The 27,342-nt window shown below is 39.6% G+C and overlaps 1 protein-coding gene across 1 annotated transcript in view; it reads left to right on the top strand.

The window, feature by feature from the left end:
* Positions 1-27,342, top strand: part of LOC121859369 — a 532,182-nt gene that overhangs the window by 211,632 nt on the left and 293,208 nt on the right. Inside the window, exons 30-33 of the mRNA XM_042356146.1 lie at positions 558-688; positions 17,473-17,595; positions 19,948-20,104; positions 20,270-20,504. Coding sequence (XP_042212080.1) covers positions 558-688; positions 17,473-17,595; positions 19,948-20,104; positions 20,270-20,504 — 646 coding nt within the window. The remainder of the gene's footprint in view (positions 1-557; positions 689-17,472; positions 17,596-19,947; positions 20,105-20,269; positions 20,505-27,342) is intronic.

Below are 27,342 nucleotides of genomic sequence, written 5' to 3'. Positions count from 1 at the left end.
GGTTTGTCTTTTTGATGTACAATACGCCAACTTTAATAACAAAATAGAAAGGTAACTTAACAGACTAGTTGCCCTCAACTGTAAGTAGAATCGCCTACATTTCTATCTCTTTATTTTCCTCTATTTTACCCCCATGTCCAACACTTGTGGTCCCACACTGCAGAACTCTGCCTCAGGTATGACCCTAGAGGGATACTTTGCCTGAATGTCCTTGTGCAAATTGGTGTCAAGAAAGGTCAATAAGTCTTAATTTTATACAATAATTCCTTCAAGCTAACAACATTTTACCTTGTGCAGACACAGATATGAGGTCCAGTAAGAGGTAAAATGGGTACCAATCACTTTTTTGCACTGTCTGAATTATCCACTTTATTTGATGAAAGAGCCTCACTATGCTCATAAAATGTCTGACTTTCCCTGCCAAACTGGATACTAGATAATTTAGATCCTTGGGCCATTCAACAAGGTAGAGCCCAAAAGTATTGGAATTCGAGGTTCAAGTGTACAGTATTTTCTTTGTTCTGTTCTACATGAATCTTATTTTATCTTCATGTCAGATGTCAGTTTGATGCTTGTGGCTGTGACACTGGTGGAGACTGCCACTGTTTGTGTACAGCTTTAGCTGCCTATGCTCATGAGTGTAACATCCATGGGGTGTACATTAAGTGGCGTACACCAGACTTCTGTCGTGAGTAGATTCTTTGTACTTTTTTATCAATACAGTACAGTAGCATTTTTTCTTATACCTATACTATAACATTATTTCTGCTCAAACATTTGATACAATTTTCTTCTAGTCTGATGTGTTCTTGACCAGTAATATCTCCGTTAGCCGGAATCCCTCAAACCCGGAGATGTCCGACAGCCGAAATTGAAATTTGCTCGGAAATTCATTTCCAAAGCCGAAATTTTCCAAAAAATTCCAACTTTAAGAACAAATTTTCCGAGGTTGAAAATCGAGAGAATTTTCTAAAAATGTCTTGAATAAAGATGAATGTTAAAGCATATTTTGGGGGAACCTGACCTGACCTGACTCAATCTCAGGTGGAGGTAGGGTGGGGGATTAGTGGTCTCATATTCCTGACCTACTGATGGATTGTCGGGTCACCCTTTCTTGGGTGGTGGATTAGTGGGTCTCATGACCTGAAGATGTCTTGAATAAACACGAAACCTAAAGTATTTTTAGAGAGATTGTGGCTTGTGGTAAGTATAAGTATAAATGAGCAAAGTTATATCCCTTCAACATTACATTACATAACATTTTAAAATATGGAGTGAGAAAGCAGAAATGTGTGGATGACTAGAGAGATGGAGTGGAAAGGAGTGATAACATGCACCAGTGTTGCCGAGCGATAAGGTCCTCAACAGCCGACCTTTTAACTCGCCTCCATGCAGTCACACAACAAGACCCTCACTGGATGCCATTGATATATTTTTCGATACATTAAAATCATTATATTATTCTACTAAAGATGGAGCACGGTGATTCACCGTATTTACAACAAATATAACATAAGAACGTAAGAATGGAGGAAACTGCAGCGGGCCTATTGGCCCATACTAGGTAGTCCCATTTACACCCAGCCCCTATTGCTCATATATCCAACCAACCTAAGTTTGAACCTATCCAGCGTATTCGAGTTAATGATGATATTTGGTAACTTGTTCCAGTCGTCCACTACTCTATTTCCAAACCAGTGTTTACCTATTTCGCGCCTAAATCTAAATTTGTCTAATTTAAAACCATTGTTACGAGTTTGCTCCTGGTTGGAAAGTTTGAGGACCTTTGTAATGTCCCTTTTGTTTAACCCTGACTTCCATTTATACACCTCGATCATGTCGCCCCTCACTCTACGTCTCTCGAGGGAGTGCAAATTAAGATGCTTAAACCTGTGGATTCTTTCCAAGGATTCTATATCCATTTTGTAATACAGTGACCAGAATTGAACTGCGTACTCCAAGTGAGGTCTCACAAGCGCAAGATATAGTTGTAAGATGACCCTGTAACTAACACTCCTTTGTATGAACCCAAGTACTTTATTAGGTTTGTTTCGAGCAAATACACATTGTTTACTTAGCTTAAGATTCCTACTTATCATTACTCCTAAGGTATTGGATATTTGGACCATATTCTGGAACGGGTGTGGTAATATCGACAATATACTCGTATATCTAGATTTTGCCAAGGCTTTTGACAGTGTACCCCCAGAAAGCTGAAAATCAAACTGGAAGGTTACGAAATTCGGGGAACTGTCCTAGCGTGGACAGAAGATTTTCTACATGACCGCAAGCAGTGAGTGGTGATTAATGGCACGAAATCATCTGTACCTATCACAAGCGGGGTATCACAGGGCAGTGTATTGGGCCCTCTGTTGTTTGTTTGTTTGTTTCATAAATGACATGCTTCACATTGTACACTCCTCCAATCAAATGTTTGCGGATGACGCCAAGTTATTTCGGGAAATCAAGAACCAAGCGGACTGTGAAGAGCTGCAGAACGATCTCTGTGAGCTCCAAGAATGGCCAAAGAAATGGTTGCTGAGATTCAATGTCACGAAGTGTAAGAGGATGCCCCTGGGGCGTACCAACGGTAAGGAGGCGTATCATATGACCCAACGGGATGAAGAAACTGCACTATTTGAGACAATGTGAGAAGGACCTAGGTGTGTATGTTGACAGTGAGCTGAAGTTCTCGGGCCATTGCGAGAAGAAGGTAAATCGGGCAAATAAATTAATAGGCGAAGTGCTTCCCCATCTGGAGTACTGTCACCCGGTCTGGTCTCTGAGATATACTAGGGACTGTCAGTTGGTTGAAAATGTTCAAAGGAGGGCCACCAGACTGGTGCCTGCACTTCGGCACCTCACCTACCCTGAGAGATTGGAGCGCCTGAACTTGCCTAGCTTATACTACAGACGGGCAAGGGGGGACCTAACTAAGGTGTAGAAGCATCTCAAGGGGAACTACTCAGTCAAGTGTCCTTACCTGGAGCTGGCCGACGCTCGCCCCGCAAGGGGTCACAGCTGAAGATTGAAGAAGCCGCAAGTCCAGAAAACTGTGGGAGCATACTTTTTCGGAGTGAGAGTTGTGAACTCTTGGAACAATCTGCCAGAAAGTGTTGTGACGGATCACCTGAAGAATCGTCACCCCAGAATGTCCACCTGAAGAATCGTCACCCCAGGATATCCCACCTGAAGAATTATCACCCCAGCCTGCTCCACCTGAAAAATCGTCACCCCAGCCCACAGTGAATATAATTTGTATGATTTGGATAACATGAATATATTTCTTTGTGTTATGCATCTTTATTGTGCAAAGTTAAAAAACAATACAGGGTACACAATGATGAGTTCAATCTTAATTACCTAACCTAACCAAACCAAGCCCATCCCATAATAATAATAATAATAATAATGGATCACCTGAAGAATTGTTACCTCAGGTGTTGCCAGCTGAAGAATCGTCACCCCAGGATATCCCACCTGAAGAATTGTCACCCTGCCAAACTCGGGGGTGATAATTCTTCAGGTGATCCGTTGTGACGGCACGGAGTGTAAGCTCTTCCACGACCAGGAGCAGGTTCAGGTACATTCTGGAGCCGGTGCATGCCCAGTAGGGCCAGTACTTGCCAACAGTGCATAACAAAGACGTGACCGATCGCCCAAGCGGCTAACGAGCCGATCCGTGTTGAAGTAAAATTATCAGAAGGGCAGTAATATGACACCACTAATCCTCCCCCTCCCCCTACCTCCACCTGACATTGTGTCAGATCAGGTACACGAGACCCACTAATCACCCACAGCTCCATGAGAGTTGAAAATACCTGTCTTTGCTGTAACAAGACATAGTTTTAGGATAACCTCGCAATTCTAGTAACTAATACTCCTTTGTATGAACCCAAGTATTTTGTTGGCCTTGTTTCAAGCAAATACGCACTGTTGTCGTGGTTTAAAATTCCTTCTTAGCATTACTCCTAAATCTTTCTCAGTCAAATTTCTCTATATCAACATTGTTTATCTGATATCTAGTTTCTCTGTTTACATCTGCCATTTTCAGACCAAGCAAAAAATTTGTTTAGTTCTTCTTTTAGTTTTTGCAGAGTCCTTGTTAGATTTAATTACATGCCCTATTTTAGTGGACAAAGGAAGGCTATAGGTAGGAGAATAAATCGTGGTGAAGTTTACCTCCGAGATTATTATAGCCAGTAGGGTTAAGACTGAGATAAAAAAAACAAAGAGGAACAATGAACTGAAGGTAGCAAGGGAGGCGAAGTCAAACCCCAAGGGATTCTTTCAATTGTATCAAACTGAAACACGAGAAAAGATTGCACCAATACAGTCAGATACAGGCGAACTAACTGATAACGATGGAGAAATGAGCAATAATCTGAATAAATAATTTTCAACAGTTTTCACCAACGAAAATTTAAACATGATACCCGAGGTGCTGACTATATTATACAGAGGTAGTGAAGAAAATAGAATAAGTGAGATAGTAGTAACTAGTAACGATGTTAGTAAACAAATAGAGAAATTAAACCCTAATAAGTCACCAGGTCCCGATGAGATATTTGCCAGAGTATTAAAGGAATGTAAGGAAGAGCTTAGTATTCCTTGAGCAAAGTTGTTTAACATGTCCTTGATCCTTAAAAACTGATGTAGTACCAGGATAGCGAAGGGAGATATATCACTATCCTCTTACTACCGTCCAATCAGTTTAACATCAATTGTAGGCAAAATAACTGGAAGCGATAATTTCAAACTCTATTTGAAATCATCTGGAGAAGCACAAGTTGGTCAACGATTCCCAACATGGCTTCACAAGCGGACATTCATCTCTAACTCATCTATAACATTCTTTTCAGCTGTTTTCGAATCAGTGGATGCCGGGCACGACTATGATATGGTATATCTTGACTCTAGCAAAGCCTTCGACAGAGTCCCTCTGAAAGACTAATTAGAAAAGTGGAGGCTCATGATATTGGAGGATATATTATAAAATGGATTAGAGCTTGGTTACAGGACAGGTAACAGCGAGTGAGCATTAACGGCACTAAATCCGATTGGAGTAACGTCACTAGTGGAGTCCCCCAAGGCTCAGTACTTGGACCATTATTATTTATTATATACATAAACGACATAGATATCGGCGTAGACAGCAACATAAGTAAATTTGCTGATGACACTAAAATAGGGCGTGTAATTAAATCTGACAAGGACTCCGCAAAGCTACAGGAAGATCTAAACAAATTTTTCGAATGGTCTGAAAAATGACAGATGAAATTCAATGTGGACAAATATAAAGTACTTAGTCTAGGAGATGTAAATAGAGAAACTATATATATGATGAACAACGATATTATAGAGAAATCCGACTGTGAGAAAGATTTAGGAGTATTAATAAGTAGGAATCTTAAGCCAAGTAAACAATGTGTATTTGCTCGAAACAAGGCTAATAAAGCGCTTAGGTTCATACAAAGGAGTGTTAGTTACAAGTAGTCGGCTGAAAATATGGTTTGACCCCAAAAAAATTCCTACAAAAGGTTTTTCAACTGTTTATTGTAGTATCAGGTGTGCTTTTAATAACATATCAAAAGTCTACCACAGTCTTTCCAAGAGAAAGGTCTAATTTTCAAGATGGCGTCGAAGTGAGCCACCAGATCCTTAAAATGCCCATTACTCCTTCATTATTCATCCTAAACAAGTAATTTTGGGGCCAAACCCCATGTTTTGGGGATCTAGGAATCCAATTAGTATATCTAAATTATAGTCAAGTCATTACATAATTACATAATTTAAGATGGAGGACCAATATGGCCGCCAAAACTATGAAAATGCCCATTACTCTTTCTAATTCATCTTAGACAAGTAATTTCGTTGTCTAACCTCATGTTTTGGGGATCTAGGAATCCAGTTAGCATATTTAAAATAATAGTGAAGTGATTACAGAATTACAAAATCTAAGATGGCGGACAATGGCCACCAAACAATGAAAATGCCAATGACTCCATCATTATTCATCCTAGACAGGTAATTCTGGTTGACTCCTTGTTTTAGGCATCTCGGAAACCAATTAGCATATTTAACATAGTGTAGTGGTTACTGGTAAAAAGTTATAACAAATCCCATAATATATATTTCTGAAAATGCCTTTGATATGAACCAGGTTTACAAATAGTCATAGTCACACTCTTCCTCCTGTAAAGGTTGATTATGTGGATTCTCACAGTTTTCAATTTGACATGGTCCACAAGCGGGTGTGCATGGTAGTCTGTATCCTCTGCAACTACAACGTGTTCGGCAGGCAGTTGTGCAATTACAGTGGACCATCTGCTGGAGGCTTTCTGGCACAGCAGTTTTCTTGGTCATAACTGGCACAAACTGATTGTCCTCCAGTTCCCATCCCCAATCCACTGCATTCATGTCACTCTCCTTTCCAGTCCACACCATGATCTGGTAATACACTCTAAAGCTATGATATTTAGTCGAGGACTTGGTAGGAGGGAGACGTTCTGGGGTAACAAATGACTTGGCGGAGACAATTTTCTTGATCAAAAGGTTGTAGCGCAAAGAGGCAAGTGAATCAGTACTCTTGCCACCAAACAGAACTGCCATCGCCTTGCTCCCAAGGTCCTCTATGACACTGTTTGCTTGATTTGGGAGCAGAAACGCATTCGCACAGGTCTGAATGGTCAATTCACCATTCACAAGTTTCTGGAATGCTGACTTTTTGCCAACACTGAAAATGCTGGAAGTTGTGTCACATCCTGTGAAAGCGTGGATAAACAGCAACTGAGAACACATGTCACTACCCAGGACTTGTTTCATCTCACTGATGTTGTACACCTTAGGAACTGTGGACTTGTCCGAACGAAAATAGAGGCCCCTATTGTTTGCTTCAGCATAGCAAAGGAGAAGAATGAGCAGGTCTGTATCCTCCCCTATCAAGGTCGTGAGCTGATGTTGTGACGCCTTGATTGTAGCCTTGACAATGTCCATGTCTGCATCCCCTAATGCATTGATAACAGTGCAGCCCTTCTTCTGTAGTTCCTCAGTTACAAGATCAATAAGTCCTTGTTTGTTGCAAGATCTGGAAAGGAAATCATCCTTTCCTCCAACAAACTCAGTTTTTGCTTTGAAGCTGATGATCGGGCGGGTGTTTTGCCCACGTCGCTGATGCATATTGTCTTTGATGGAAGGACCTTCACTATAGCCATCAAAAACTACGGTTGCTTTTCCATAATGGCGTATGGTAAAGTCAGCATACATCTGTGCAATGGCACCATAACTGTCACCCTTTTTCCATGGCAAGCGATGAACCAGGGAACCACCGTCAAGGACATAATGTTCAGTTAGTGGGATAGAATCCATGACAGCTTCTTTTGATTTCTTGCTTGAATACTCAGCAACTGCATGTGCTAGTTGGGGCTTGTCAGCTTTACGAAAGATTTCCTTGGCTTCAAACAGGGCTGTAGGGAATGGGCTGAGCTCATAGCTCATTACATCTTCCAGTGAAAGGTCTCGGGATTTTGACAGAATCAGAAATCTTTGGAACAGCAGAGCAGGATCAATGGTTCCGCCTTCGGCAAATTTGATGGTGGACTCATGTGGGAGGGTCTTTGCCCGGTCTTTCCGTTTGAATGAGATCCCAAAAACAGGTTTTCCAACCATTTTTTCAATAATCTCATTCCCAACAGTCTCATACTCATGCACATTCACATCCTCTTTGGCAACTAAACCAGTAATGATGTTTCTCAGAGATGGGTCTGGAGAAAATGGCATGCATGGCATTTTAAATATGCTAACTGGATTCCTAGATCCCCAAAACATGAGGTTAGACAACGAAATTACTTGTCTAAGATGAATTAGAAAGAGTAATGGGCATTTTCATAGTTTGGCGGCCATATTGGTCCTCCATCTTAAATTGTGTAATTATGTAATGACTTGACTATAATTTCGATATGCTAATTGGATTCCTAGATCCCCAAAACATGGAGTTAGGCACCAAAATTACTTGTTTAGGATGAATAATGAAGGAGTAACGGGCATTTTAAGGATCTGGTGGCTAACTTCGACGCCATCTTGAAAATTAGACCTTTCTCTTGGTCAGACTGTGGTAGACTTTTGATATGTTATTAAGCACACCTGATACTACAATAAACAGTTGAGAAACCTTTTGTAGGATTATTTTTCCGGTAAAGTGGTTTTTTTTTCATAAATGCAGCCGCCTAAAGAGTAGTGAGGTCACCCTAAATCTATATCTTGCGCTTGTGAGACCTCACTTGGCTTACCCAGTTCAATTTTGGTCACCGTATTACAGAATAGATATAGAATCCTTAGAAATAATTCAGAGGAGATTGAAAAGACTAATCCCGGGCATTAGGAACCTTGAGTACAGAGACAGGTTAAAGCATCTTAATTTGCACTCCCTCGAGAGACAAAGAGTGAGGGGCGATATGATAGAGTATCTATAAATGGAAGTCAGGGTTAAACAAAGGGGACATTAGAAAGGTACTCAAACTATCCAACCAGGAGCGAACTCGTAACATGGTTTTAAATTAGACAAATTTAGATATAGGTGCGAAATAGGTAAACATCGGTTTGAAAATAGAGTAGTGGATGAATGGGACAAGTTACCAAACATCATTATTCACTCAAATATGCTAGATAGCTTCAAACATACTGTAGATTGGATGGATATATGACCTTCTCTAGCACTACCCACACTACCCATGGCTTTCTACATAAGCCGTAAGTATGGTCACATTTCAATACGAGACCCTCTTAAAATGAGACCCCACTGTAATAACGAATAAAAGAAAGCGAAAAATATGGGGTTATTTGGCAATAATGTCCTGGGACACAAGACAGAACAACTGAGAGATCTGCCCTCTCCTCCCTCCTCCTCCCCCGCTCTGTCAGCTAACTGCCAACTATGTAAGAACTGTTTATTCTCTTTATGTTTTTGACCTTATGATAATTATTTTTCTTAAATTTATTAGTACATTTTGTATGAATGATTGTTTGTGTATGTAACAGAGTAAAGGAAAGTTAATAAAATTACATAAATCTATCCAAAATTACAAGTTGAATAATAACATAGCTCACAGTTCAGCCTCAACCGCTCTTGTGCTACTGGGTTGACTACCTATTTACATGCCATCTCCATGGATATTAGTCCTCGTTATTAATTTTTATTTTTATATCTATTTTTACACTAAACCCTTGTTACTGCGACAAAAAGTGGCCCTGGTTCATTCTAATAACCGAGAAATCTGGTGCTTCAGAGATGATGAGTGCTGGCAACATTGTTAGGAAGAGCAGAAATGATTAGCTGTTAGTTAGTGCTCTGTAAACAATAGACTGGAAATATACTGCATTGCAATAGCTCATCTGGGACCAAATAAACCTTAATAATATGGGAATTATTGTGAAATTGCATGCTGTCATTAAAAGGGATTGCAGGCTGCCTGGCGGAAGGTGGTGAGTCATACTCCTTCCCTCCTTAGCCATCCCTGACCAGCTACACACCCAAACGTAGTTTGTATCATAATATAATTCATATTTTATTCCTACAATTCACTCATCTTAATTTGTTTCGTAATACAGGGGGTCCCTGGGTTACGAATGGGATTCCGTTCCTGAGGACGTGTAAGTCGGAACACATGCTATGTGCATACCGTACTTGCTGAACAATGTTTAAAATCCCACTGTATCATCGTCTAAGTCCTTATATACATCTAAAATCTCTTAATTTAAGACAAAAGAAGAAATAGAATGACAAAATACAGTACAGAGTATAGGAAAGTAAAAAATAAGTCACCAGGTAAATAATATACTTTAAATTTAAAGTTTAACCCTTTTTGTATCGGCAGGCATTTGCAAGTCCGATGTTCGTAAGTCGGGAATCCCCTGTACAGCATATTCCAATAATAATAATAATTTACTTTTCGGAACTACATAGTTATTAGAGATACATTCCGAAATCAAATTGTTTAATTAATTTTTGAAAAAAGCACAAAAATTATTAAACAAAAATGTAACATATATAGATCCAAAATAACGAGGATACAGTGTATATGTATCAGAAAAAACAAATTGAAGAAAATTACGAGTTTAAAAATAACAACGCAGCTCACAGATGGCAGGAGGCTGAAATACTACTGACACTGCACCCCCTTCACGTTCCCTCCTTCCCCTCCTATGATTCACAGGAACTTTGAAATTTTTATTCCCTTCATGTTTCTTACCCTTGCTATTCGCTGTGTTTGTGATTCGCGATTTCGGCTATTCACAGTAAGCAGATTGTGGCTAGTTTACAAGCCTCTTCCACTGCGCAATAAGTCGCCCCCATTCACCTGCAGTGTCTCCTCTTCCTTGTTTGTGCTCAACCATTGCCTGCAATGCAGAATCTCTTGTGTTGTGGTCAAACTTTAGTGTTTCTGTGTGAAATTGCCCCTGAAAGACTGCCTAGTGTCAGTGCTAGTGGAGCTAGTGTAGTGAAATGCAAAAGGCAAAAGTCAGTGATGACCCTGACAATGAAGGTTGAATTATTAGTTAAGTTAAAGTAGGGGATGAGTGCTACTATGGCTGGTCGGTTGTTTGGTATAGGTATACAGTAGTGCACTGAGGTAGTATAAGTTGCTATTTACGGTTTTGACTATTTCCTCCATTCCTTGGAACCTAACTCCCGCAAATAACAAGGGTTTACTGTGTGTGTGTATATATATATATATATATATATATATATATATATATATATATATATATATATATATATATATATATATATGCAACCGGTCGGGAATTACTGGACTTTTAATTTCTCACTTGACTTGGGGTTTATTAAAGATTATTAGATGGTAATTGCAGTGGAAGCGCCCCTTTGAGAAAACCCCCGAACCAGCCCAAGAACACTTAAATCTACTAAACAAAATGAATTGTCCGTGACCCGTGGAAGGATAGCGTCTGTGACTGGGATGAATGAGACACACTGTAAAATTTACACTTATATTCCCTCCAACACTACAAACACAATCAAATATACGCACCTCTTAACCTGAACTTAAAACACTACTCTGGGGAATAAAAGTTATACATGATGTTGAAATTATTAGAAACTCAGGCAATGCCTCATTAGAGAACAATAAGTTTAAAGTATTAAGAAATGTTCTTGCACACATGAAACAGGCCATAAGGGCATTCAACAAAATAATATCCAGCACTGAGAAAATGGTATTAAAAAATAAGAAATTAATAACTCTACAATGAATAGGCCTTAAGGGCACTCAACAAAATTATATCACCCCAACAGATACACAATTCCTAACCTAACTTAACCACTACTAACATCAATAGTAGGCAAATTACTGGAAGCAATCATTTCAAACTCTATTCGAAATCACCTGGAGAAGCACCGATTGATCAATGATTCCCAGCATGGCTTCACAAGCGGACGTTCTTGCCTAACTAATCTATTAACATTCTTTTCATCAGTTTTCGAATCGGTGGACGAGGGACACAATTATGATGTGGTATATCTCGACTTTAGCAAAGCCTTCGACAGAGTCCCCCCCACGAAAGACTAATTAGAAAGGTGAAGCTCATGGCATCAAAGGTAACATCCTTAAATGGATTAGGGCGTGGTTACAGGACAGGAAACAGTGAGTGAGCATTAACGGCACTAAGTCCCATTGGAGCAACGTCACAAGTGGAGTTCCCCAAGGCTCATTACTTGGACCATTATTATTTATTATATACATAAACGACATAGATATCGGCATAGACAGCAACATAAGTAAATTTGCTGATGACACTAAAATAGGACGTGTTATTAAATCTGACGAGACTCAGCAAAACTACAGGAAGATCTAAACAAATTTTTCGAATGGTCTGAAAAATGGCAGATGAAATTCAACGTGGACAAATGTAAAGTACTCAGTATAGGAGATGTAAACAGGGAAACCAGATACCAGATGAACAACGATGCCATTGAGAAATCCGACTGCGAGAGAGATTTAGGAGTAATGATAAGTAGGAACCTTAAGCCAAGTAAACAATGTGTTTTTGCTCGTAACAAGGCTAATAAAGTACTTGGGTTCATACAAAGGAGTGTTAGTTACAAGACTAGCGAGGTCATCCTAAAACTGTATCTTGCTCTTGTGAGACCACACCTGGATTACGCAGTTCAGTTCTGGTCACCATATTACAGAATGGATATAGAATCCTTGGAAAGAATTCAGAGGAGAATGACAAGACTAATCCCGGGCATTAGGAACCTTGAGTATAGAGAGAGGTTAAAGCATCTTAATTTGCACTCCCTCGAGAGACGTAGAGCGAGGGGCGACCTGATAGAGGTGTACAAGTGGAAGGCAGGGCTAAACAAAGGGGACATTACAAAGGTACTCAAACTATCCAACCAGGAGCGAACTCGTAACAATGGTTTTAAATTAGACAAATTTAGATTTAGGCGGAAATAGGTAAACACTGGTTTGGAAACAGAGTAGTGGATGAATGGAACAAGTTACCAAATATCATCATTAACTCGAATACGCTGAATAGCTTCAAACATAGGTTGGATGCTTATATGAGCAATAGGGGTTGGGTGTAAACGGGACTGCTCAGTATGGGCCAATAGGCCCGCTGCAGTTTCCTCCATTCTTATGTTCTTATGTTCTCTGGGGAACAAAGGTTATACCTGAGATCGGAATTATAAAGAAAACTTAGATGCATTAAAGGAATTAAATCACAGTATCACTCTGGTTCCACTTAGTGACACAAACATTCAAAAAATAATACTATCAAAATCATTTAGGAACTATTACTACACACGTCAAGATAATATCAGGAACTGAAAAATGGTACTAATTACACACAAAAATATTGTCACTATTATTGAGATGTTACTGGGTCCACCAATACCCATGAACCATGCTCCACCCAACTCAACATACACCCGTAATAAGGGAGATAAAATGTTTCTCTAGATATCCCCAAGACTCCTGGTCTCAGTGTGTGACCATTAATTTACTCAGATAGCCTCAGTGTACTCTCAGTGCGTCCATGGGCTGGAAGAGAGAACGCCAGCAGGTGTCTATGGCCAGTAGGTAATACTTCTAGCTGACCGAGAGCACGTGGTGCTGGGCACCCACGTGGTAAGAACTGATCACCCAATGCTGATGCTGGTCCCGTGTCGTTTTAGTTGTCGGGAGCACTCGTTCACTCACGCTATCCTTTGCTACCCCGCTAACCAGTGACAAGCCTACACTGATCGTTCCAACGGCGACACTCGTCAAGCCTCAATCATCAACGGCAGTCTCAAACGGCAGTCAATCTCTGGCAGTCAAGTGGGTTCTGACGGAAACCATGAAATTGACTCACTGTTAGCTCTTAATAACTTTATCACTGCCCTATCTAACCCCTATCTGAGATCGAATGAGACTTGCTTGTTATACTGGAATAGTGCAACACAGGTGACTAGACCACGTGACTATTTCTGTGGACGGACGCGCAGGGACGTCCTGTAGGTCCGATCGCTTTCACGTGACTGAGGACCAGCCAGCCTCGTGCGCTAGCTTAGGCCTAGCGACATATTTTCTGCCTAACTAATAACTTTCTTGGGACACCCGTAACATTATTCAGACTGGTAAACGATCTATAATAATTTCAAATTCAATAATAGTCCCTTAACTTCATGAATCGCATCATTATTAATTCGGTAAACTACATTCAATATCGTACAGGCCTAGTTCCACAAACTCTCGAGGGAGCCGGTCTTCCCTCAGACGACCTTGAACTCAGCATCGCCAATGGCGCGGCGTTTGAAATTACACTGAAGTTTCTGAATATTACACACACACATATATATATATATATATATATATATATATATATATATATATATATATATATATATATATATATATATATATATATATATATATATATATATATATATATATATATATATATTTATTTATTTATACATAATGTGTGAATGTAAAAGAGTAATAGAATATTAATAAAATGGTTATATCTACTCAAAATTACAAGTTGAAAAATAACAAAACACCTGATCAGCCCCAGCCTGCTTACATACTCAGTGTCTTAGTTCTCAGTAGGTCTAAAGCAAATCTGATTAGGCCACTGTACAGTATTCAGTAAGTCTTGTTAATTTCATAGGATTTTTTAATAATCTTCCCCATTTTTGTAATAGTATTTCTGGTGACCAGAGCATCTCAAGAGTCTGTAAAAAGCGAATTCCGGTATATTGAAGTCCAATTTATCGAGGTTTTACTGTATATCGGAATTCGCTTTTTTCTGACTCTAAGATTCTCTGGTCACCAGAAATACTGTACTAAAAAAAAGAAAATCCATGTTTTAAGAAATGTTTAAGATTAATAAAACAATATCATTAAATGAACAACAGTTACTGAATACTATACAGTGGCCTAATCAGATTTGCTATAGGCCGACTGAGAACTAAAACACTTGAGTATGTAAGCAGGCTGGAGCCGATCAGGTGTTGCTGCATTCGTCAGGTTTATTTATTTATTCAGTGTTATATTCTTTTATAATTGGCCACTTATGGTTTATGGTTCATCATGATTAATATAACACCTTCAGTAATAGAGAAAAAATACAATATTGTAAGTAATTTGTAATATGACTTGTAAATAAAAAGATAAGCTGTATCACGAGGTTATTTACTCAAGCTGTGTTCATGTGAGAGCATTCAGCAGATCAGCTTACAGCAGGGGTTACTATAACACACTGTATAGTATTTGATATGAAGAAACCTTCTTAAAAATGTTATTCACTACTTTTGAGTGTTAAATGATGACTCGGTTTGGCCCCTTGTACACTTAGACAAATGATTAATGAATAAACCAGGGTATAGGCAGTTGCATAATACTGTACATTACAATAGTATTTATTAAGTGATGATAAATACACAACAATAGTATTTATTAAGTGATGATAAATACAGGATTGTACTGTACTAATTCACTAAGTGTTGAAGACAGACATTGTGGTAAGCTAATCAGCTGTCTGCCCTCTGTAAACAAATGATTCATGGTGTTAAGAAAATAAGGAGTCTACAATAAGCCGGTTGGCCTGTGCATGGCAGCTCCTGTCGGGAGTTACAACCACCCTCTATCGTCCATGAATCTATCTAGTCTCCTTTTAAAACTTTCCAGCGTCCCAGCACTTACTACAAAGTTGCTAAGCTTGTTCCACTCATCTACCAACAAATTTGTGAACCAGTTTATTCCTATATGCCCCCTAAACCTAAACTTATCCAACTTAAATCCTTTGCTACGAGTTCTATCCTGCTCGGATATTATAATTGTTTTTCTCTATATCTCCTTTATTGATTCCTTTCACCCACTTAAATACTTCTATCATATCTCCCCGCACTCTTCGTCTTTCTAGGGAATGCAAGTTTAGTTTCTGTAATCTATCTTGATATGGAAGGTTTCTAAGTCCCGGAAACATTTTCGTCATTCTTCACTGCACCGACTTCAATGAATTGATATCCATTCTATAATAAGGGCACCAGAACTGAACAGCATAATCGAGGTGCGGCCTGACTAGCGCAAGGTATAATTGCAATATGACCTCCGCACTCTTATTACTTTCACTTCTAGATATAAAACCTAATACTCTGTTTGCCTTAGTTCGAACATTAACGCACTATTTTCTAGGCCGTAGGTCCGGGCTTACAAGTACCCCTAGGTCTCTTTCACATGTCGACCTCTCTAATTTGATGTTGTTAAGACTGTATACGTTTACAGTATTTGTTCTTCCATTATTTAGTACGCTGCACTTGCTGATGTTGAATTTAATTTGCCATTTTCCTGACCACTCCTGCAGTTAATTTAAATCCTCCTGTAGTGCATTTACATCCTGCCTTGAATTAATCTGCCGCCCTATTTTGGTGTCATCCGCAAATTTGCTTGTGTCACTGCTGATCCCAGTATCTAGATCGTTTATGTACATTGTGAACAAGAATGGGCCCAGTACTGACCCCTGGGGAACCTCACTAGTTACACAGCCCCACTCAGATTTAAAACCATCTACGCTGACCCTCTGTGTGGGATTCTTTTTTCAGGAAAGCTGATTCTTTTTTCAACCTGGCACCAAATGATCCTAAATTATATTGAGAATTATGGTGCAATTTCATAAAGAAATGTTAAAGGAATCTTGGGGTAGGGAGCCACCCACCCGTGCTACCCCTTCCCTCTGCCAGCTGATCCCAGATAAACACTCTTTCCTTTTACAGTGTACTCCTTCACTTAATTGTTCTTAGTTTTATCTTTATAGTACTGTACAGTATACAGTTTTCTCATTATTCATAAGACAAATTCTGTGGTTACTTACATATAACACTTTACAGTAAATAACAATCATCTCGGTGACAACCAGACTTATAGTCTGAGTTTCAACCCAGAGAGTTCTCTTTCATATTTTTGTTATTGTTGATGCAATAATCTTTTAATAACCTTGTTATACACTTAAAGACCTTAGTTGTTGAAGTGCAATAGTAACACACCAACTGATTTTCTTTAAACAGTTCAGATAAGCTGTGTTTTCTCCCACCCCCACTCTCATATATTCGATTTTTTTCAGACTTTCGCACTTTTCGGACTGGGGTCTGCCCCAATTAGTCCGATTTATTGAGACTCTACTGTATTTGAGTTATTTAGACATTATTTAATCATTATAGCATTAGAGTAGGTTCAGATACAGTCAGGACCCAGTACTCGCCAACCTTGCGTAACAGAGACGTGACTGACCACTCAAGCGGCTAATGAGCCGATTAATGGTAAAGAGGATAAAAAAGGGGATATAAACTTGCTTGAGCTCTTCAGGGGCTCGGGAGCAGAACCTATTTTTCCTCACAAGTTATTAATACCTGTATCAGTATACTGTGCTATCGATCACTTAGCGATGTTTTTTTTTTTTAGATTCCTAAACTCACCACCTCATCGTATAAGGGTCAGTCACTTTATATAAATAAATAAATAAATATATATATATATATATATATATATATATATATATATATATATATATATATATATATATATATATATATACATATTTCATGTAGATCCACAATGGAGACGTGGAATATGATAAATCTTGATAAAATCACACAGGAAAAGGGAAACAATGGAGAACCTTAGCTTTCATCTCTATTCAAGACATCTTCAGAGGCAACTGAATTACAAAGACTGAGAGAGAGCTTATGTACACAGGGTGACCTTACAAAACATGAGGTCATGTCAAAAAACATGATATCCACTAATCCACACAGCAAATATAAGAATAGATTATAAGAACGGGCGATATAACTAGTTATGTCACGTCAGGTAAAAAATATGAGACCCACTAATCATCTATCATACATCTATCTTACTGTACAGTATTATAGTTATATGTTGCAGTTTGAGTTTTGTGGTGTTACAGCTATGCAGTGTAATGAGGATTGTGAGCACTATGAGCCGTGTATCCCAACCTGCCCTCTGGAGACCTGCGACACATTGCTTGACCCCAACTCTCCACTGTGTACACAAGATGCTTGTGTTGAAGGTAAGGCAGTCACAGGTTCTTGCACTATAATGCTACTGGAATATTTACACCAATTTAAAAGGAAAGTTCACACCCTTCTCCTCCAACATTTACTCCTTAACACCCACTTCAAAGGCAACAACCTTATAAGAAAAACCTTTAATCATGAATTAGGTTCAGAGAGATACCTACAGTATACTAGTTTTAGAAGAGGTAAATGGGAGAATGTTATTGACAAATGATTTTGTATTTTATAATTAGAACATTTAGCCACCATTGGCACTAGCCAACGTGTGATGTGCTTCAGATTTAACTGTGACTTAGTACATGATGAGAGCAGGTCAAAGTTCAAATATCATATTGGGGATTACAACAGGATGAAGTAATCTTAAAACTAAACCATACTTGAACAGTACAGCTGATGCTATGCTTTAAGTTTTACATCTGATTCTGTGTTAGTGCTTAGTGGTCAAGTAAAAAGGTCAAACATGACAGTGTACATATGAAACTACCTCTGTACAATATACAGGCAGCTGTACCCTGATTTCCTTTAGCCCTTATTTATTATTTTGGTAATTACTGACGACTGACCCGTGGCCAATTTTTCATAGAAAATTAGTTTAGAAACACCTCAATTTCACTGTGTTTTATAGGGGAACTGCCGTGGTTTGTGCAAATGTGTTAAGTGGTTATTTTTAAATTAAGCCTAACCTAACCTTACTTGTTATGAAAAACAAGCAGCAGAAGATTTCACCAACCTAACTAAACAAACCTACCTAACTTCCTCTGCCCTGAACCCCCCGGTATATTAAACAGAAAGAACTTACTATGAAATGGTGTAATTTTACGTTTCTTTGTATATGTGAGAGCAGCCGTCTGTACTGAACGGTTCTTAAACATACACTGAGCATTGGCGTTGATCAAGCCAGGGCGGCGAAGTGTTTTGATATACGTCAATATGATTGACTGTTTCTATCCTGGGATGAGATGTTATTGCCGCATTACTGCCGAGAAGGCAAAGTATTATGCGCCTAGGTCCCTAATTATCTACCAAACTAAGCATTTGCGCAAGAAATGATTATTATCATATCAGAACTCACAAATGAAAACAAGTAAAACAAATAACTCGTCCACAGGTCAGTCACCAATATTAACTATTATTTTAAAATTTTACAATTGTTACTTATTTATCATTTATAAAATTTTTGTTATCGTGTATTTAAGTTTTGGGAGTAAAAAAAATGTAATTACCCATTATATTTAAAGAATATTAATGTTAGGCAGATCCCAAACAGTTTGTTGTTTATAATCCAACTGGATCTTTTGAATCCAGTTCCAACTTCAACAGAAGTCACAACATTTTTATTTATTTATTTTTTTTTTTTGCATTTCTCAAACAATTTACCCTACAGGGTATTTGGAGGTGCCAGGAGAGTGACCAGCAAAAGTAATGAGTCTTTAGGTTAGATAATTATGCATTAGGAGATGATTAAGAAAATTGAGGCTGACAAAATGACAACAGCCATCACTAAAATTTTAGGACAATCTCAGTCAACTGTGGCAACTATTAAACGAATTAAAGTAGAATTTTTCATTAAATAGTTGCTTGTGTTTATTGCATTTTCAATTTTTATTCATATAAATATATAAGTTGTGTTGCAGTGTTATTTTATTATGTGTTGAAGAAGTTTCTCTCTGTTTATGAGGAATGTATCTCTTAATTAATAATTAATGATAGTCTGTGGATAAATAAATCAGTTTATGATTATTTGTATATGGTAATAATGATAATTATGGTTATTAGAAACATAACCCTATAGTAAGTCAAGAGTGACCTGTACTTCAACAAACTGCACGTGCAAATTTCAACCTGGCGGTCAGAGAAAAGGTCTTTAAGGTCACACCTACCGTACCAATAATGTACAGCGGTAACGTGCATATCTCTCACCAATATGTCAAGGGTTTGAGACTGAACACACATGAGAAGGGTGTTATCCAGTGTGACCCTACCATACATCACAGGTTTCCTGACCTCCGGTTTCCTTCTGTACAAACAAGAGAAAGACCAAATGCCCAAACAGCTAGTAAGCAGATAAGTGGCTAGAAGGATAAAAAGACTAACAAATATAGTGTATGAAGTTTTACACCTGATAACTTCTGAAGGTCACTACAACAGGTCAAAGATCACAATTCAAAATTTGTCCGCTGAATTTCGTCTTATATTATTTTGTTTCCTAATATGCCACTCCTTGTCCTCAGTCAAATACACTTGTACTTTCCACAGCTTATTGGCATTCTATGCCCAACAGTTTTTAGTGCTGAACATGAGTCTAATTAATGTGTTTGTTTACTTATATTTCATCATCATTGCAGGATGTGCCAAGGATATTTGTCCTCCAGGCCAATTGTACAAGAGTTCCACTGACATGGAGTGTGTTCCAAAGGCCGATTGTGAGAAAAAGTGCATGGAGATAGATGGAGAAGTATATATGGAAGGCGACATTATTTCCCAAGATGACTGCCACACTTGGTGAGTCTTTGTTGTAAAAAGAAGAAGAGATGGACAGTATGGACTTGACACCTGCAGTCCTCTTCTGTTCATACTTTTGAAATGTTAAAAATTATTTTTTCATCACTGCATTTATACCCTTACTTAATTTTTTCTCACTCTTTATTTATTTGTCACACATTTCAGTTCTTGTTCGCGCAAAAAGAAAATTTGCCGTGGAACTCCGTGTCCCACTCCCACCGCCTTTACCAGCACCACCACCCGCACCACTACCCGGGTTACCACACCACACAATGCAACAGCCGAGGAGGTGGAGGTCGGTGAGTGCAGGGATGGATGGACAGATTGGTTCAGTGAGGACAAGCCCATCATCTTCAGACAGAACTCAGACACTGAGAGGGTGCCTGAGAAGATAAATAATGTAAGGAAAGTTTTTTTAGTAGGTATCATCTACAAGGGAAATTTATAATGAAGTCCTTCTAGCATCTTTATTACAATTTTTGTAAGCAAGTTACTGTACAGGTATTCCTTGATTAACATGATAGGTACAGTTGCCTGCAGTTCCACTCCTTGGTGGTGATTTTCTACATGTGATAGCGTCTCAGTGATGGAGACATGAGTTTCCAACTACAATTATGAAGAAGATATATTTATAACAGGGATGATTAGTGTAAACTCATATATGGATGTAAATAGTATCTAAGTAAAGAAGTCTTAATGAAATGAATACTAAGTAATGTGACAAGTTTTTAAGTATAACTGTATTAATCTGTATCTGTTAACTCCTCATATCTCAACTTGGTTGTAATACACAGCCAGGTGAGTGGCAACATTTCTGTGATCTGAGTACAAGAAGGTGATTATTGTGTTCACAGAAGGTGGCCATGTTTAAAACAAAATACATAACGCAAAACTAATGAAGTCTTTCGTAATAATTCTCACATATTGTCAGCTGATGACCGCCTGTCGTCAGTTGATGAACATGATGATCCATTTGAAAATACAGTACGGGAAGTCCCCAAGCTATGAAAAGGTCGATCTGTTTTGTAAGTCAGAACAGTGTTAATGCCATAGATTAAGTTAGGTAAAAATACAAACCTCAACTTACAAAACACAATAATACAGTATAGTGGAGTCACGATGATTCACAAAATACAAATTCATGTACAGTACTTAAATTTGTGGGTACTGTACTTGTATTGCTATCTACTTTAAATTTTGCAGCTAAATATCCATAATTCACAGCTGAACTACCCAGCTACTGCATTGTATATTTATATAAGAAACCATAAAAGTTGTGGAATCATCATTTCAGTGCTCTAATTTGACTACGAAATAAAGAAAGTACAATATAAAAGTAAAAAAAAAATGAGGAGCGGGGAATGAATATGATAGAAGTATTGAAGTGGGTGAAAGGAATCAATAATGGAGATATAGATAAAGTTCTTATAATATCCGAGCAGGATAGGACTCGTAGCAACGGATTTAAGTTAGATAAGTTTAGGTTTAGGAGGGAGATAGGAAGGAACTGGTTCACAAATAGGGTGGTGAACGAGTGGAACGAGCTTAGCAACTTTGTAGTAAATACTGAAACGCTGGAAAGTTTTAAAAGGAGGCTAGATAGATTCATTGATGATAGAGAGAGGTAGTAACTCTCGACAGGAGCTGCTATGCACAGGCCAACCGGCCTATTGCAGACTCCTTATTTTCTTATGTTCTTATGTTCTTAATTGTCGGTGAGAGGCAGGGTGTTGGGTGGTAGACTGATCCCCCCCCCACCTCCACATTCCCGAGCACTTGACACACCTAGGACCTTTTCAATACTGTACAACATTATGTAATTTGGCCATGATTCCCATATTATTTAGGTTTATTTGGTACCAGGTTAATAAAACATTATCGTAAAGTACTGTAATAAATCCCCCCCCCCAAAAAAAAACAAATCCCACACTCAACCCCAGATGAGTTATTGTGTGGTATTAAATGCCCGATGTTTTGTTGACATAATGAGGTCACAGCCATTCCGGCGCCTGCCTGTCTCAGTGTTGGCACAGGCAGTGATCATCTATGGAGCGGTAGCCGCAACATCACCTTACTTGTTAACCCATTAAGCGTCCACCAGTTCTGCTGAAGGTCGTCCTGGCAGGTCCAAAAAAGTTACCTCCTTTTGGCTTAAATGGTGTATTTTGTTGTCAAAAGAATGAAAAATTGCATAATTTTGTGCTCTGGGCATTTAAACTTCCCTCTACTCATCAATATGTGTGCGTAAGTCAAATGGAATTCCCCAGAGCCTCTCAAGCAAGTGAGCCAAATAGGAATGCAAAATGATTTTTCTCAATTTTGCAGTCATAAATATTTTATTTCTTCCCTCTCATTACTCACAACTCATGAAAAAGTATATAATAAATAAAAAAAATATAAGGCTTTACTAATTTATTTTCCCATGGTAAATTTGTTTACATAGAATAACAAGGATCACTTGGCAGCAACAATGGGCCTTGACTGTCTGGCCTGCCTGACTGAACATAAGTAATGCTATATTTTAATTTTATTTAGAAAAAAATGGGTTTTATGTTATTGTTTTCTACCTGCTTACATAAATTATATATATTTCTATTGATTTATATGACTTCTCAAGATTTTTTTTTATTTTGTATAAACATTTGATAAAAAAAAAATGATAATGACACACCATATACGTGAGTCACACTCCCTCAATTTTGTTTTGTCACTGGTCAGCTCATTAGCCACTTGGTCAATGCAAAGACTTTTGAATAAAAGTTATTAGGACCTCTAAGCTATGTAGTGTGGCATATTAGAGTGTCTGTGTCAAGGACACAGTGAACAAAGGAGACCTGGCACAATTCACTCTTTTTTGGAGAGAAAGAGAGGGTGGAAGAAGACTAGAGGTGGAGGAAGGAAGTTATAGTTTCGAAATTGAAGAAATTTAGGAGGAGGCGGACTGACCGCCTTGCCGTGGGTTAGCTAAGCTAATAGTGTGTTCGGGTTGTGTCGTGGGTTAGTTATTGTCCGTTGGTACAGGCACTAGACAGCCTACTCTATCTCATATATTGGTGTCTGGGGGGCCATATTTCATATTCTGCTGAGCATACTGGCGGTTGCTGGTCTAGGGAGGTTGTCTATTGCCTGGCCGTATAGATTGGGGGTGGTAGTGGACTTTGAGATTTAGTAACTTTTTGGGAACCATGTATGGTTGTTGTCGTTGTCTGGTGGGAGTCTTTGAAGGAGTTCTTGCTCTGATCGTTCTCTCTTTTGCCAGATTCTGCTGGCCAGGGTGTGCAGCTGCTGGTTGATGGGTTTCATTCTCAGGTCTCTATGTACCTCGGCTGTGGTTCTGGTGAAGGGGTATCTTTCACCTGTGACAAATCTCAGTGCTTCATTTTGAACCACCTGTAGTTTTAATAATTGAGTGGTGCTCATAGTATGAAGAGGAACTGCTGGGTAAGTTAATATCGGTATGATAAGTGATGTAACCAGGCGGAGTTTTATTTTCTCAGGAAGCGTGTTAAAGCGGTATAGTTTTCTTTAGCTCTTTTTGCCGTTTCCTTCCTGGTGTGGACATAGTGGGAGTAACCTGGATATATTCAGGCCCAGGAGGGTGCCTCTGCTTTTGTATTCGATCTGGGCATTATTGGTTACTAATGGATGGGTTTTTCATCTGCATAAGGGTATAACTGTGAATTTGGGGAGACTGGTTTGGATTTTCCCATTTTTTTTTCGTAGTTATTTACCCTTTCCATTTGCTGCATGGTGTTGTCGACCTGTAGTGTTCGTGGTTTTCCTCGATGTGTTTTTATTTGAGTGATGTCATCTGCATACATAATAATTATCTTCGTTTCCTATTCTAGTAGGAGGCGGAGTGTCATTTGTGTAGATGATATATAGGGTGGGAGAGAGGACGCTGCCTTGAGAGGCTCTGCTCATGAGTGGGAAGGTCTCTCCTGTGTGTTGTCCTACCCTCAGTCTGGCATTTCTGCCATCAAGAAGGTTGCAAAGCAGCTTTTTGATGTTGGCTGGAAGTCCGAGATGGAAAATTTTATATCTTAGACGGCCATGCCAGACTTTGTCAAACGCCTTCACTACTTCCCAGAGAGTTAGATTACATTGGCTACCACTCGCTGGGGCTCTGGCTCTTTTTCTGAACCCACATTGTCTGCAATTGATTCTGTTGGTTGTTTCCAGGTGGTTTCTCAGACTGTTGTTGATGATTTTTTCAAGGCTTTTTCCAGGTATTTTGAGGAGGAAGATTGGTCTATAATTTAGTGGGATGGCGGGGTTCTTTCCTTGTTTTGGTGTTAGTGTAATCTTCGCCTCTTTGAACTTATTTGGGGAGTATCCCGAGGCCAGGCAGGCGTTCATCGTCGTTCTCAGATCTCTCCATGGCCGGGATGTTTATGTGGCTGAGGATCTCCTTGGTGATGCCCGAGTAGCCAGGGGCTTTACTTTTGGCGTTGGATATGGCTGTATTGAGTTCTTCCGAGGTGATTGGTTCGGACAATGGGTTGTCCCATCTCAGATCCTCTCATATGATTTCAGGGGAAGGCTGAGTGCGGTGTGTCTGGCCCGGAGTTCATCAAGAACGAGCTCCTTGTAGGTACCATCAAATCCCCTGTTCTCTATATTTGTGATTTGGAAGATGTTCCTCCATATATACCTGAATATGGGTTCTTTGTCTTGGTCCTCATATACTTTATTTTATTTCCTGTGTGGTCAGTTATATATGGTGACTCATTTCGACTGGATACTTTCAGTCTATTTGACTCGGCGCCGGAACTCTCATGGGTCGTTGTATGTATGTGAGAGTTGTTCAACTATTTCTGCCCATTTAAGGTTGCTTTGTTCCAGAGATCTTGCTTTTAGCTCCTCCCGTATTCTTCTGTATGTATTGCAGCTTACGATATTCCAACCATGGGTCTTGGCTCTCTGTTGTAGCAGTTGGAATTGGTTTGTGAGGGCTATGAATTCTGGAGTCTGTTGTGGGTGTGGGAGTGTTCTGTTGCGTCTGAGAGGGGTGGCCTCTTGGTAGGCTGTTCCTATGGCCTCACACCATGTGTTGATTTCTTCGTCTATTTTTTTCACCGGCTGATTGTCTTTGGTCTGCAGGATTGTCATGTCCTTGGCCTCAGGTTTGGCTGTGGCCTTTTCGTTGAATAGTTCTCAGTTGGTCTGCTTGGCGATCCTCCGTGGTGGAGCTGGTATAGTTATTGATGTTGCTGAGATGGTCGTGATTATAGGTAGGTGGTCGCTAGAGGCTACAGGACCTTGTTCAAAGAAATTTATGGAAGCACTGCCGTTTGTTATTGTTATGTAGTAGATGAGTTCCTGCTTTAGAATGTGAGAAAGTCTGGGCCTATTAGCTGGGCTTTTTTGTCTGTTATGAGGCCAATAAGGCCTCTTCCAGCATTATTGATAGTCCTCTCACCATCTCGTAGAGGATGTCTGGCGTTCATGTCCCCGATGATGTAGGTTGGGTGGTGGTATGACAGAAGCCTGTGGAAGTCTCCGTAAGGCAGGTAGTCCCTGCCTGGTGGGAGGTAAGTTATGGCTATTATGATTGGCCCTGTGGTCAGGTTGATTTGAACAGCGAGAGTTTTAGAGGTGAAGTAGTCTATGATTCTGTGGTGGACATCTCTTTTTATGGTGATGGCCACCCCATCATTCTGCTTCTTTGATAGATTGGATTTATGGATCCTGTAACCAAATATATTCAATTCTGCAGATTCCCTTTGGCTGTGTGAATTTATGAGTATAATATCTGGGTTAATTTGATTGTACTAGTTGGACAGATTGAATCTATTAGTTCTCCAGTGGAGGACGTTATGCCGCATTACTTTCATTGCCTTATGTAGCGTATTCATTGTTTCTTTGTTCTTGGTTTTAATGATTTGTTCTCTGTGCATCCATTCTTCATTGTCTTTGTGATGCATTTTGTGAAATCGATCTGTTTTTGTTTAATGGCATCGAGGATGTCCACCTTGGTAGTGGAGTGGTCGTACTTCCATTTCATCTGACTATCAATTACTCCTTTGAGACTTCATCATGTGTACAATCCTCGTTAATGTTGTTTGGTACAAAGATGCATAAATTCAGGTCTTTACTTGATAGATCACCTGGAGTCTGAGAGACAGGGATTGTCTCTGGTGTGGGTACTTGCGACTACTGTTGCCTCCTCCGAGATTGTTGTAGTCAGGATTTGTGAGTCTAGGTCAATTGATTCTAGATATCTCAGTGCAGTTGACCGATGCTCCTGACTTTGTTGGTAGGGGAGGCTGGTCAGTGTATCTGCCTGATTCTCAGGTTCCTGATAGTGGGGAGTTGGTGGCTCCAGTTTTTTTTTTTTTTCGTTGAATGAGGATGTTGCCCTGGCCAATTACGGGATGGGCAGATTGTGATGGTGTAAGCATCGTTCGAGTATTGTTTGAAAGCAACCTGGGTACCTATCATCCTCATGGGCGTGTTTGACAATAATGGTGGCTCGGGGCCATAGTGACTACAGGAATCGGGGTCTCTACTGACAGCACACCCCTGTATGGTGGCACAATGACTGCAGGAGTCAGGATCCCTATTGACAGAACATCCCTGCATGGTGGTATAGTGACTGCAGGAGTCAGGATCCCTATTGACAGAACATCCCTGTATGGTGGTATAGTGACTGCAGGAGTCAGGATCCCTACTGACAGAACATCCCTGTATGGTGGCACAATGACTGCAGGAGTCAGGATCCCTACTGACAGAACATCCCTGTATGGTGGCACAATGACTGCAGGAGTCAGGATCCCTACTGACAGAACATCCCTGCATGGTGGTATAGTGACTGCAGGAGTCAGGATCCCTACTGACAGAACATCCCTGTATGGTGGTATAGTGACTGCAGGAGTCAGGATCCCTACTGACAGCACATCCCTGTATGGTGGCACAATGACTGCAGGAGTCAGGATCCCTACTGACAGAACATCCCTGTATGGTGGTATAGTGACTGCAGGAGTCAGGATCCCTACTGACAGAACATCCCTGTATGGTGGTATAGGGACTGCAGGAGTCAGGATCCCTACTGACAGAACATCCCTGTATGGTGGCACAATGACTGCAGGAGTCAGGATCCCTACTGACAGAACATCCCTGCATGGTGGTATAGTGACTGCAGGAGTCAGGATCCCTACTGACAGAACATCCCTGTATGGTGGTATAGTGACTGCAGGAGTCAGGATCCCTACTGACAGCACATCCCTGTATGGTGG

The sequence above is a fragment of the Homarus americanus genome, unplaced genomic scaffold (genome assembly GCF_018991925.1).
Source record: "Homarus americanus isolate GMGI-L3 unplaced genomic scaffold, GMGI_Hamer_2.0 scaffold7626, whole genome shotgun sequence".
Taxonomy (NCBI): Eukaryota; Metazoa; Arthropoda; class Malacostraca; order Decapoda; family Nephropidae; genus Homarus; species Homarus americanus.
This window is presented reverse-complemented; position numbering and strand designations above follow the sequence as displayed.